A 13,339-nucleotide genomic window follows, 5' to 3' on the forward strand; every position below is an offset into this window, starting at 1 on the left:
GTTGAGAGACTGAAAATGATTTCTAAACCTTCAAAAAACATTGGATTGAAATTGTGGGAATGTATCCTCTTCTTGTTTGCATGCAGGATACAAAATAAAGTGTGTGTGTTTGTGTGTGTGTAACTTTAGAACAAAAGGCGGGCCCACCAAACTGCCCCAGTTTGCCCATGATACGGTTTTGCACAGACCACAATTACTTGTTCAGCCTCTGATGTCACCTTATGTTATGTGTGGGATAAGTAAAATTGTGGGGCCTAAATGAAACGTCTAAGTGCTTTCATGGTTCTTCCTTTGCACCCACTGGCATAATTTAAAACACTTAAAATGGTTCTGTCACAGAAAAAAGCACCCAAGAGAAAAAGTGTTGAATTGCAGTTGGAAAGAAAGAATTGGGAGAGCACTGCAAGTGGACTTCTGATTGTACCTTTGAAGTTGAAACACATGATGTCAGGTGATCAGCAGGTGGGCTGCCCCTTTTACCTGTGAAAGGTGGGTTGGGGGACCTGGAAACTTTCAAAAAGATGCCATCTCATACCAGGGCTCACAAGCAAAATTGCTATTTCCTTCTCTCTCTCTCTCTCTCTCTCTCTCTCTCTCTCTCTCTCTCTCTCTCTCCAGTTTCTTCATAAAGACTGGAAATTATTTGGACTTAATCTGTGATATCTGTTAGAAGAATTAGCTAATTTTTATATGTGGGGCATATCTTTGCCTTTCTTTCTTTCTTTCTTTCTTTCTTTCTTTCTTAATATATTTTTTATTAAAGATTTTCCTCATTTACAAAAGCACACACATTGTCTCTTTCTTCAGGTTGTGTTTTCTACAGATCAGTAACATCTGTTATGAAGCATTGGTGTTATATGTGGTAAAGGGTTGGGAAGAAAAGGGGGGAGGGAGAGAGGGGGTGGTAAAGCTTATGTTTTTTACTTAGTGTATGTGTGGGGGTTTTGTGCCAGCATCACTTGGGTAGGTTCCCTTTCTATTTACTTGTTATGTTTCCTTGGTGGTAAAAGAGGTTAGGGTGGCTTAGGTTGTGGTTGCTTGTCTTTGATTGACTACAGTGGGGTTTGTTGTGTGTGGGGTTGTTGAGTTAAGTTAGCCATATTGAATATGTTTCAACCTGGCTCTAGCAGGAAAGGACAAGATGTGTATTTGCGTGTTCAGACCCAGAGACCCCCTCCCCCTAAATAAATAAACACTTGATTCAAATTTTAGTTTTGGTTTTTGGCAGAATTTTGGCCACAACTTTATTGATTACAGAAAGTGAGTGGTTGCATAGGCCCTTGTTCAACTAGCTCCCTACACTATTGCAGGTAGCACTGACCCAGAGCTCTATCATAAGTCAGCCAAGGGTGAACACCTGAGGTGGGTGAAAAGCCCAGGAACAGACTCTGTTCATCCCCCAGATGCTCCCCTGGACTCAAGCACAGGCACAACCCCCTCTCGGGGGTCGACCAAACCAAGTTGAGTCCCTGGATTTCTTTAACGGAATACCCTTCACATAGGGATGGCGAGACCGTTCTCCCATCCCTATCACATGAACCAGTGCCTATCCACAACCTTACAAGTTGTGACAATTTGCTATGTGGCAGGGGAAACCCAAATGGCAACAGCCAATCATCCAAGTGGGGAAAATTCCTGCCGTTCCCCTGTCCCAATGATAGACGACACACAACGGCATAGCAAGGTCAATCACAAAATACCCTAAATATAGGGAGAGGTGGCCATGTTTTCCGTTTGCATGAGCCGAAAGAAAATTTCTGGGTGACATGCAAGAGATTAAACAGATCCCTTGAACTGTTTAGACTGCAACCCATTGGCCGGATTACACCCAGCAACGAGGGACCCACCAATCGGGCGTTGTGGCTATCCAATAGACCCACCCCCAACCAGGAGGTCAGTCTCCAGGTCTCACTGCAACACGTGCCCTCTTTTAGGGAAGACACAATTAATAAGAACTTTGGCCAGTATGCATTTACTGAACAGAAAGTGTCCAGACAAGAGGGCACCAAACTCATTTAAAAGGTTTTAGTTACCCTTTATTGAGAAAGAAGTAGCAATGAGAAGTTCCAGACTCTCACATGCTAAAATTTAGATTGAGAGTAAGCACTCCGAGCTGACCCTGGGTCTACAAATGTAGATGAATGATGTGGAAATGATCTGATGGACTGCTGTCATGGTATATAGAATTCTACTATATATTTTTTTAGTTCTTGTCCATTTAAAAAATAATATAACTTCCCCACAAATACAAGCCAGTCAATTAGGGAGAAATGTTTTGCAGATTTTTGTGCTGGTTTTCTTTCTGAAAGGAATTCTAAAAAGGTGTGTATTAAGAAAAACCCAAAACTATGGTTTTCCTACCTGGTGTTAGAAGTGATGCATTCTATACAGCCACCTCCTTTTTCATAACTATCCTCATTCTTTAGTTACAATAGAAGCATTATTTATTTTATTATTCTCTATTTCTTCAGAAAATATTAAGCAGTTTTCTAAGCTATTTTGGGGGGGACAGGGTTAGTTGAGAGCAGATTTTCATGTAATTTGACTTTTTATGCCAGTCTAAGGATTTTAATATTGTCTGGGCACTGAGGTCTCTTGCTTCTAGGCTCTAATTTATGGTGGTGTTCATTGATTTTGTGTATGTGCAAAACAAATTGCTTCTGGAAATGTATTGATATAAAAATGGATCATATTCAGCTTTCTGGAATGGCAAACACCATGTGAGAGGTGTATCTTGCCCTTTCAAAATCATCTTTATTTAGTTACTCATTACCTTTCCCCGTATTTGATTCTTTTCCATATTTTGTATAACAGATCTATATACCCTAGTAACTCATTAACTTGTTAAATGATGATTTTTAAAAAGACATTCTGTGTTGGATATTAGAAAGATTGCTGGAAGGTTGTGTTTAGAGAAAGGGGATGAATCATTCATTATATTTTCTGTCTTCAGGGATTAGTGCTGATACTTACGTAGCCAAAATCCATGCACTTATTGGAAAAAAAGTTATGCACTTTTCATTAAGTGCTTACTTTATTAAAAAAAGAAAAAGCAACCCCAAACAGGCAATAGACCTATGACTACAGACATTGCAGAAGTAGATGCTATCATAATAAACCTGGGAAAAAGAACACAATAGACTTCCATATCATGCTCTGTGTTGTCATGCAGAAGTAAGGGGAGGGGAAAGGAGCAGGAAGAGAACACAGCCCATATAAATGAATATACTTGTTCAAAGACATTAAGAGCCTAAGAAGAACGCTGCTGGACCAGGTCAAAGGCCCAAGCAGTCAGTTTAGTTTCCTGTTCTCACAGTGTCCACACAGAGTTGTCTTTGAGAATCCCATAAGCAGCACTTGAGTTTTCCCAAATCTGCAATTCCCATGTTTGTTCTACCTGCTCCAACAGTGCAGGCAGAACAAAAACATTGCTAGCTGCTTTATATTTCACTGCATTTCTTTAATCCTCTTTTAATGCCATCCCATTTCATTTGAAATAATTTCAACAGAAATGTTATTCCATTTCAATACTGCCGCTTGAAACAAATGGCTCAATGCTAATTTGGAAACAATTGTCGTTAAAGTGTAAATGTTGGGACATTAAAAATAGCCTGTACAGTAGTGCCATGCATAGCAGATCACTAATCACAAGACTTTCATTCTTGAGTTGAGCCCAAACACTTTTAGATTTTAGGCAACTTCGACCTTTCCAGCACAGCATGCTGCTGCTTTGCCTAAAGGTAAAGGGATCCTGGCCGTTAAGTCCAATTGCGGATGACTCTGGGGTTGCGGCGCTCATCTCTCTTTACTGGCTGAGGGACCTGACGTTTGTCCGCAGAGAGCTTCTAGGTCATGTGACGAGCATGAGTAAGCGCTTCTGGTGAACCAAAGCAGCACACAGAAACACCATTTACCTTCCCGCCTGAGCGGTACCTATTTATCTACTTGCACTTTGATGTGCTTTCGAACTGCTAGGTTGGCAGGAGCAGGGACCGAGCAATGGGAGCTCACCCTGTCGCAGGGATTCGAACTGCTGACCTTCTGATCAGCAAGCCCTAGGCTCTGTGGTTTAGACCACAGCGCCACCCGCGTCCTGCTGCTTTGCCTAGCAATGCTTTAATGGCTGAAAAGTTTTAGTTCAACAATGTTTAAGATAAATTATAATTTACTGCATGCAAACAACTGAACATATTTCCATAGTGAACATTACTTTTACATTCTTCTATTAAAGATCTCAAATGAATCTGCGAAAAAGTAAGACCCTGCAAGATTATCTTATGGTGTTTTTTTTTTTGTTCTTATATGAAGAAGTCTCTGTGCAAGAATATTCAGGCATTACTGTAGGGGAAAGCAGTCATTTCATCAGAACATCCCACAGGGAATATGGTGATGCAGTGTGGGGAATGGCTTTTATTAATTTGCAAAACAGCCTTGATATAGCTTGGAAAAGAGGATACAGTATTCCAAAAACGTTAAATAGAAGCCTTCTACTTAGAGTTTTAGGGGTTTTTGCTGCTCACCACCTACAGTTTTCCAGACCTCTGAATCCAAGCTACCACAAACAATATTATGACTCCTGCAAAAAGGATGTTAGTGCTATTAGACTTTTCTTCCTAGCAAGAATCCTAAGCACTTCATTTTTTTAAAAAAAAAAAAATCTTTTAAGATAGTCCAAATTCAGTTCAAGATATGTAGTAGAATTCTGACCCCAAATTACCTTAACTTAAAGTAATTGCACTGATTCTACAAAAAGTTATCAGCAGTATAATTCAAAATAAGCGTGGGCTTCCTACACCCAAGGGTGTATTTTCAAGAGAGCTGATTCACTGCTTCCAATTAAAATGAATAGGCAGAGATGGGCATTTTGTACCTCTGAAAGTTAGGTTACAACTTATATAAATAATATATGTGAAGCTAATCACATATTAATACAAATTTCTGTATTAAACTGAGCCAGGACACCAGGGGCCTTCTGAAAATGTTTATAGGTCCCATTCCTAATCACTGACTAACCAAAGTTATACACCTAGGATCGTTCATTAAAATTTTGAGTTTCAAGACTTGACGCAAAGCATTTCTCAATTTAGAGGATAGCTACCAAATCCTAGGTGTGTAGCTGTGTTTAGTCAGGAATAATGTGCCCTATGAACATAGTATTTCAAGGTTCATATAGGCCTTGAAAAATATTATACACAATTAAGCATACATTTTTTTTTATATAAAATGGCATAGGTACTGAAAGAATACCAGCTTACTAAAGGTTGCATATAACAATGTTCAGCACAGTGTTACCATAGCAACTGTTCAGGCTGGGGCTAAGGATAGCAACTTCTCAGGTTGTGTCATTGAAATTGGAACTTACTTCTTAACATAATTGATGAAGCCAAAGTTCAGTATATTTAAGTGCCACTGATTTCAACAGAAGAGAATTAAGCTTGTGGTTAGGCTTCCATTTAGATAAATTAGACTTTGACCAGGTAGTGCCATAAATTTTTAAAGTTCGTTGATTACAATGGGATTTAAATGCACCTAATTTGTTCTGGCTTGTTGCATCCATATATTTATTTTCTGTAACAAAGGATGAAACACTTGCATCACTCTTCTTACACTGGAAACATCTTTAAAATCCCATGGGCTGAATGAACTTTGTGTGACTTCTAGTTCAGTCCCATAAGTAGAGAAACTAAGATCACTTTGCCTGATGATACAACGAATAATATTACACACAGTCAGGCTAGGAACATAATATCAGTATAATGAAGAGTAGTCATTGGTAAACAAGTTAGAATCACTTTTCAGAATTAGTCAACTTGTTTTCAGTTCATGTTGATAAATCTCAGTGATTTTGTGAATAAATCCTAAATTCTTAAATCCATATGATAACTGATTTAACAATAGATGAAAAAAAATCCCATTTGAAACTTAATGACAAAATACAACAAACAACCCTCATTACCTTTGGGACTCCGGAGACTGTTGTTTGCCAAATATGGGAGGAGGGAAAATAAACTCTAAATGACCTCAATAGAGTTTAAAGTTTTGTTTTGTCAAAACTGGCAGGTGCAGCTTACAGGACCTGTGGAAGTTTGCACGATGTAAACTGCCAAAAGCTGATGCCATAAAGCTACTTGGGTGGATGGCAGAGGTTGCCATGCAGAAGACATTAATCACACCAATCTTTCTCCTCCCACTGCAATAATTAATGATCACATTAATTGTAGAATTGTAGAGTTGGAAGTGATCCCCTGCAATGCAGGCATCTTAACTAGATCATACATTTTCTTGTTGACCTATTTAAATGTGCATAGGTTCTGTATAGGAATATTGATCGATTCATCACACAATTGCATTTTTTGAGGAAACAGATTTGCTAATTTCAATGTACATAAATAAGCATTCAGGGATGCAAATTTTGCATTTTTGAACTCAAAAGCAAAGCCAAACACTTGAGCTCATCTTTAAAATAGAATGCACATTTATTACAATGGGTCAAAATCACTTGGGAAGCTTTTGCAATATGGTGCTTCCCAACTTCTCCAACAAGAAAGGTTTAATACTGTAGGATACCAGTGGTACCATGGAACCTTGGTTGTCAAACAGCTTGGCTCATGAAAAAATAGGCTCCCAAATGCCACAAACCCAGAAGTGAGTGTTCTGGTTTGCGAACATTTTTTGGAAGCCAAACTTCTGACACGGCTTCTGCGACTTCCGAATGAGTGCAAGAAGCTCCAGCAGCCAATCAGAAGCTGTGCCTTGGTTTTCAAATGTTTATGGGAGTCAAACGGACTCCCAGAACTGATTAAGTTCGACAGCCAAGGTACCACAATAATTAAAGAAATGTGGAGAAATAGAAAATAGCAAAAGGAAAATTAACTTCTGATATAGTGCACAAGCAACTTGAGAAATATAATGTGTAAATTGAGCTACTAAGGGTATTACATAACAATACTTCCCTTTTCTCTACTCTCCCCACACCCCTAAAAAATCTGCTCAAGGATCCCCCAATGCTTCAGCCAATATTGAGGGTGCATAGGGGACTGCAGGGTAGAGGAGGAGGAAGTGCTCTTGTATGTCACTCAAGTTTACATGTCATTCAATCTGACTGTATGAGGGCTATAAAGATGTGGCGTAAGTGTTACTCTAGAAGCAGATATGAATGCACACTGGTGGGATGTCTAAACCAGCTGGAAGTCCCCTAACATGCCTCTTTACAGCTCCACTGCAGTTATTGTTTCACCAGCAGAGAGGAGAAACATGTGCAGTGTAATCTTTTCCTCCATTGTTGTCAAGAGGTAGGGAATAAAGGGCTGTTCACCTCCCCACTCTGACCACACAAAACCAGCAGGGTGATGGATGTGATAGACGCTCCACAAGTGAATAACCGTGGGTTCTCTCTTTTCCTGCCTTTCATGCAGTAGCTTCATCACATCATCTTAGTACTTCCTGCCGTGTCTTTACAGCTTTACATCTGGTCATGACATAAAACTTTTCTGGACAGTGATATCCCTTCAGAATATTTTCATTTTAATTAAATGTCATACTTCAAATAACTGATGAGAGAACATTCCATGAACCGGTAATAGAGTTTGCTTAACTACCTCATAAGCACAGATTGCTCAACTAATCACTAAGGAAATACTTTTCGATTCTAATCTGCATCAGGGATTTATTTATTTTTAATTCTCTCAAACCATATTTACATAAAGCCTTGCCAGAAATGATGCTTCTGGCTGGGCTGGGGAAAGAGGGCATATGGTATTTTTTTTGTTTTCTATTTTCTAAATATTAAATAACCATATGTAGAACATGTGTTTATATTCTTTCCTTTATTCTGTTACTACTAGAGTTGTGCCTAGATTTAGAAGTGTAGTTTAGAATTTTTAATACCAGTGCCTTGCATTCTTCAAATTCTATTCCTCATGTTGTTTAAGTTGAAGAGCAATCTGTGCCAACTGAATATTAGTGTATTCAGCAATCCTTGGAAATTCAGTCTTCTTCAAATTTTGCAGTGTGGTTCTCCAACCAACTCATGGAAGGTGATGAAAAGGAACAGGGATGGGCTGAAGCTAACATATTCATCTCAATTGCTTTCCTCTTCATGGAAGAACTTATTCCATTTCCATGATGCCTGAATAGGTTTTCTGCTGTGCTGTGCTGTGCTGTCCGTGTAGCATCACAATTTGCATCCAATGCAAGCAAATATTGTAGTCTCTTGTGCCATGGCCCATACTGCTCTGAAGTATAGATTTTTGGTAGCACAGGGGGCTTCTCTGGGTAGGGAAGGGGGACATAAACAACACTAGAGTGCCCTTCTTGATTGACTGCATCCCATTAAAAACAACAAATGATTTCAACGTGAAACATAATTAATGAGAGATAACTTTTTAACCAGTACAAAAATGCACTCATTAATTAGCCTATTAATCAGATAAACATTGCAGCTAGGTCCATTGCTGCTGCTGCTGCTTCTTCTTCTTCTTCTTCTTCTTCTTCTTCTTCTTCTTCTTCTTCTTCTTCTTCTTCTTCTTTCCCACCATCTGGCTGGGTTTCCCAAGCCACTCTGGGTGGCTTACAGAACATATTAAAACATAGGGCTGCCTTCAGATGTCTTGTAAAAATTGTGTAGTTCTTTATCTCCTTGACATCTGATGGGAGGGTATTCCACAGGGAGGGTGCCACTGCCGAGAAGGCCCTCTGCCTGGTTCCCTGTAACTTCACTTCTTGCAGTGAGGGAACTGCCAGAAGACCCCCCCCCCAAAAAAGAGGACAATTTCTACTTTCTGCATGCAGTTTGGAACTTTTTAGAAGCCAGCATCACTGATTTAGTCAGAATTCTCTTTTCCTGTTTTAATTGTATGTAGCTCAGAACCATGGTGGTGTAGTGGTTAAGAGTGGTAGACGCGTAATCTGGTGAACCGGGTTCGCGTCCCCACTCCACATGCAGCTGCTGGGTGACCTTGGGCTAGTCACACTTCTCTGAAGTCTCTCAGCCCCACTCACCTCACAGAGTGTTTGTTGTGGGGGAGGAAGGGAAAGGAGATTGTTAGCCACTTTGAGACTCCTTTGGGTAGTGATAAAGCGGATATGTCCCCTTTCAGTAAACATGATATCATGTTTCATTGGCAATGAGTGATTTAACATATTCTGATGAGGTTTAAGGTTTTATAGTATATAAAGGTAAAGGTAAAGGCCCCCTGACTGTTAAGTCCAGTCATGAACGACTCTGGGGTTGCAGTGCTCATCTTTCTTTACTGGCCAGGGGAGCCAGCGTTTGTCTGCAGACAGTTTTTCTGGGTCATGTGGCCAGCATGACTAGCCACTTCTGGAGAAAACAGAGCAGTGCACAGAAATGCCATTTACCTTCCCGCCACAGCGGTACCTATTTATCTACTTGCACTTTGATGAACTTTCGAACTGCTAGGTGAGCAGGAGCTGGGACTGAACAATGGGAGCTCACCTCGTCGCGGGGATTTGAACCACCGACCTTCTGATCAGCAAACCCTAGTCTCAGTGGTTTAACCCACAGTGCCACCCGTGTCCCTTTTTTATAGTATATAGCAGGGCACAAATGGGATTTTTATTTTTTACTAACCTTTGGAAACATTCTCTCTCTGTGTGTGTGCGTGTGTGCGTGTGTGTGTGTGTCATGGTCCTAATAACTTTCAGGGTTCCTCACACATGCAATCAAGTAAAGAAAAAAATAAAAATGTATCTGCACATTAAACATTGATATTTAACTATTGATAGCTGAGAGGAAAGCTGTAGATTGTTGACTGCAAGCAGACTGGGCACAGAATCATTTTGTAAGCAATTCTTATGATAGTTCTGCTGATGGGAAGGCTGAGTAGTCAGCAAGATGGATTTCTTTAAACAGAATATGACTCCTTTTACAAATGACAAATCTTTTAAAGTGTTGTGAAAATTGTGTAACTTGTTTAGGGGGGGGGAGAACCTTCAATTGCAGCTGAGAACCAGTGTTAACTAACATTAATGGTAAATGGGATATTTTTCTGACTCCATTAAGAAACCTTCAAGAGAACTGCTTTTGTTTACAGAAATATGGGTATGCCATACTGTTTCCTGACCTTTCTTGATCTTTTATTCACCCAGGTCTGCTTGTAGTAAACACATCCCAATGGCAAAATTCAATGCATTTCAGGGTCATTTTTTTTTAATTATTTTTTGCCACAGGTGTTTTTGTTGTTGTTGTTGTTTTGTTTCCAGAAGGAAAATAGCAATTGGCAACTGGCTGTAGTTTGGGGACATTGTGCAGGTAACAATCTGTGACAATGTCACTCAAGGACTACCATGTAGGTCTACTTACATGTGAATTATTTAGACACCATTCAGTTCATCTAGCTTAGTCTGGATTTAGCTAAATGTATTTAAAAATTAATAGATGGTGTGATGTGTTTAGAATAATGTGATTGTCTCTTTTAAAAAATCTCATTAACTGCTTTTTTTCTTTTTATACATGAGTATGTCTGTCCCTAATATTTGGATTCTGCTTCTAAATATTCATCTGTGGCGCCTGCTACTTGGAAGTATTCCAAGAGGTAGGGTGTAAGGCTCTTTCAGAGAGGAAACTAATTTGTAGGGTCATGATTCTATTTACGGTTTTAATATGTGGAAGTTTTTCTCTTTGTGGACATATGGAAAACTCTGTTTCAATAATAATAATAATAATAATAATAATAATAATAATAATTTTATTTTATTTTACAGCACTTTTACAAGTGTCAATTTCCCTCAGCAAGGTAGAAGTCAGTGTGGGTGTATCCAAATTCTTCACATGCACAGGTATGTCTATTTGCTTAATTCCAACTTCTATTCCCTTTCACATGTGACTAGTGTGTACACCAATAGGAGGTAACCAGCTAAGCATCAGGATGGTTAAGGAAGTGTAAAAAAAGTTGCAACAATCAATGACTAGTGATTGACCTGATGAGAATGTGAGTATTTGAGGCTTGGAATCTAAGATTGGAGGATCAGTGGTGTTGCAACGGGGGCAGAGGGGGTGCATCACCCCTGGTGCCATGTCTGGGGGGGACACACAAAAAGGCACCCGTGGGGGCTCGCCCTGCCACAGCCATCACAACACCACAGCCGAATGTCGAGGATCCTCCTTTCGCGGCTGCAGCTGTGAGCAGAGGATCCTGGCACCAGCGGCAACTGCTATGTACAGCGCATGTATGGCATTGCACACATGCGCTGTATGTAACACCGCCGCATATGCACTGTACATAGTGGTTTGCCGCCGCCGCTCTAGCACTGTATGGATGGCGGTGGGATTGCTCAGCCACTACAGCCGCATGTAGAGGATCCTCGTAGCCATGAGCAGAGGATCCTGGCATGATCCATATGGCGCTGGAGCGCCGTCGCTGACAAACCGCTATGTACAGCTCATGTGCAGTGTCACTACATACAGGACATGTGTATTAACTGAGGGACACATTGTATTAACTGAGGGATACTGCTACACGTTGCATAGAGTTTCCTCTTTTCACTTCGTGCACTGGATCAACCACCCACCCTCCCTATATTTAGGGTTTTGCTATGACTTTGCCATGCCGTCATGGGTCATCTGCTGTTGGGGTCAGGGGCCCGGTAGGAATTTTCCCATTTGGCTGATTGGCTGGTGCCACTTGGGTTTCACCTGCCGCATAGCAGTATACAACTTTGTAAGGTTTCGCGGTTAGGTTCAAGGTGGTCTGGATGGGGGTTTGGAGCACCTGTCCCCTCCAATGTGCAAAGGAATCCAGGGATTCACCATGCTTTTGTTGACCCTTTTTGGGGGGGGTAGGGCCACGCAAGAGTCCTTAGGAGCATTTGGGGTTTGCTTGAGTCTGATCCTGAACCATTGCCCCCCCCCCCACGATATTTACCTGTACTGACGATATGGTGGTGCCCGGTTGTCAGTGCTGCCCTGCTGAGGTCAGGTGCAGCTAGTCAGGAACCAATGCCTAAACAAACCACTCACTATCTGTAATCAATAAAGTTGTGGCCAAAATTATGCCAATAACCTAAAACTAAATTCCGTGTCAATTGTGTCTTTATTTATTGGGAAGCTCCTGGGGATCTTAACACGCAACTTTATAAAGGCATATCAATACTAAGAAATTAATCTTATAAATGACCATGTTGTTAAACGGATTGAAATGAAAAGTGGAGCCCTATTCTCCCTTCAGAACCATTGGAATTTATGTATGTATGTATTACAAGTATTTTTTAAATTGCCCTTTACTGATACACCCATGGCAGTTACTCAGGGTCTCCCTCAAAGTGATTGAGGTTCTGCATCTCATTAAGCATGGTTGAGTTATTTCTTAAAACATAATAGCCATAGTAATAGTGCTTATTGCTTGCCCTCTTGCCTGGATGAAAGACGCTTCCTAGAGCCAGATGTGTGCTGGAGTTTTATGAGGAAGAGTGCAGTTTCAACCTAATATTTTGTGATATTATTTTTGATGCATCAACCTGGATGCTTAATGTTGTGTGCACTTTATATTTCATCGTATTATTTTAGATTATATAGAGTTTCAAAGCAACATAGGTACTCTCTGATCTACAGGAAGCCTGGTCCTACAGAGCTTTTACAGAAGCAAAAATAATTATTTGTAGGCATTGGAAAGCAGCTACCCCACTTGAGAATAATGTCTGACATGCTTTTGATTTGATTGATTGGAAAATGGTGCCTGATCTTGGCATGATTTGAATAAATTATGTATTCTACAACTCTACCCCCCCCCAAATAGCACTGAACACTGCAGAATGTGCTTTGCTTGAATTGTGTTTTCTTATCATTCAGTGCCATGTGCTGATCACAGGCACCTGGTGAAACTTCGCAAACTTTCAGAAGTGCAGATTCCTCTTTATGGGTCTGGAGTCACTAGTCTTAAGGAGCAAAAGGGGAGGGTGAGAACTTGGCTGCCTCAGGTAGAACAGCATGTAGTGTTCCCTTCCAGTCAGGATGGTATACCTGAAGCAAAAAAATCACACAAGCACTTCCTTCCCTTCTTGGCAGTAAAATAAAATATAAATTTCGTATCTTTTAAAGTATGGTTGTGAATTTTTCTCTCTTTCATTGTTTTATCTTTTTTGTAAAGTGGTTTTTTTACAATTAAGTGGCATGTAAATTTTATGATGATGATGATGATAAATTAAATAACTAATAATTTGCTGCTCTTTCCTGGCCCCAAAAATAATGCAGGCACCACCTCTAAATAATGGTAGCGGCTACCCTGGGTAGGAATTGAGTTTTTCATACTGAAATAGCCAGTTTGCAGAGGGTACAAACTTAGGCTATTAAGTGAGAGAAGAACTGAGCTGGTAGGAAACA

General features: G+C 40.2%; 1 protein-coding gene across 3 annotated transcripts in view; it reads left to right on the top strand.

Moving 5' to 3' along the window:
- The window catches only part of NCAM2 (neural cell adhesion molecule 2), a 197,496-nt gene that overhangs the window by 91,809 nt on the left and 92,348 nt on the right, over positions 1 to 13,339 (top strand). For all 3 annotated transcript variants that reach the window (XM_033146864.1, XM_033146865.1, XM_033146863.1), the window contains exon 2: positions 10,726 to 10,800. In XM_033146864.1, coding sequence (XP_033002755.1) covers positions 10,726 to 10,800 — 75 coding nt within the window. The remainder of the gene's footprint in view (positions 1 to 10,725; positions 10,801 to 13,339) is intronic.

Source organism: Lacerta agilis, chromosome 4 (assembly GCF_009819535.1).
Source record: "Lacerta agilis isolate rLacAgi1 chromosome 4, rLacAgi1.pri, whole genome shotgun sequence".
Classification (NCBI taxonomy): Eukaryota; Metazoa; Chordata; class Lepidosauria; order Squamata; family Lacertidae; genus Lacerta; species Lacerta agilis.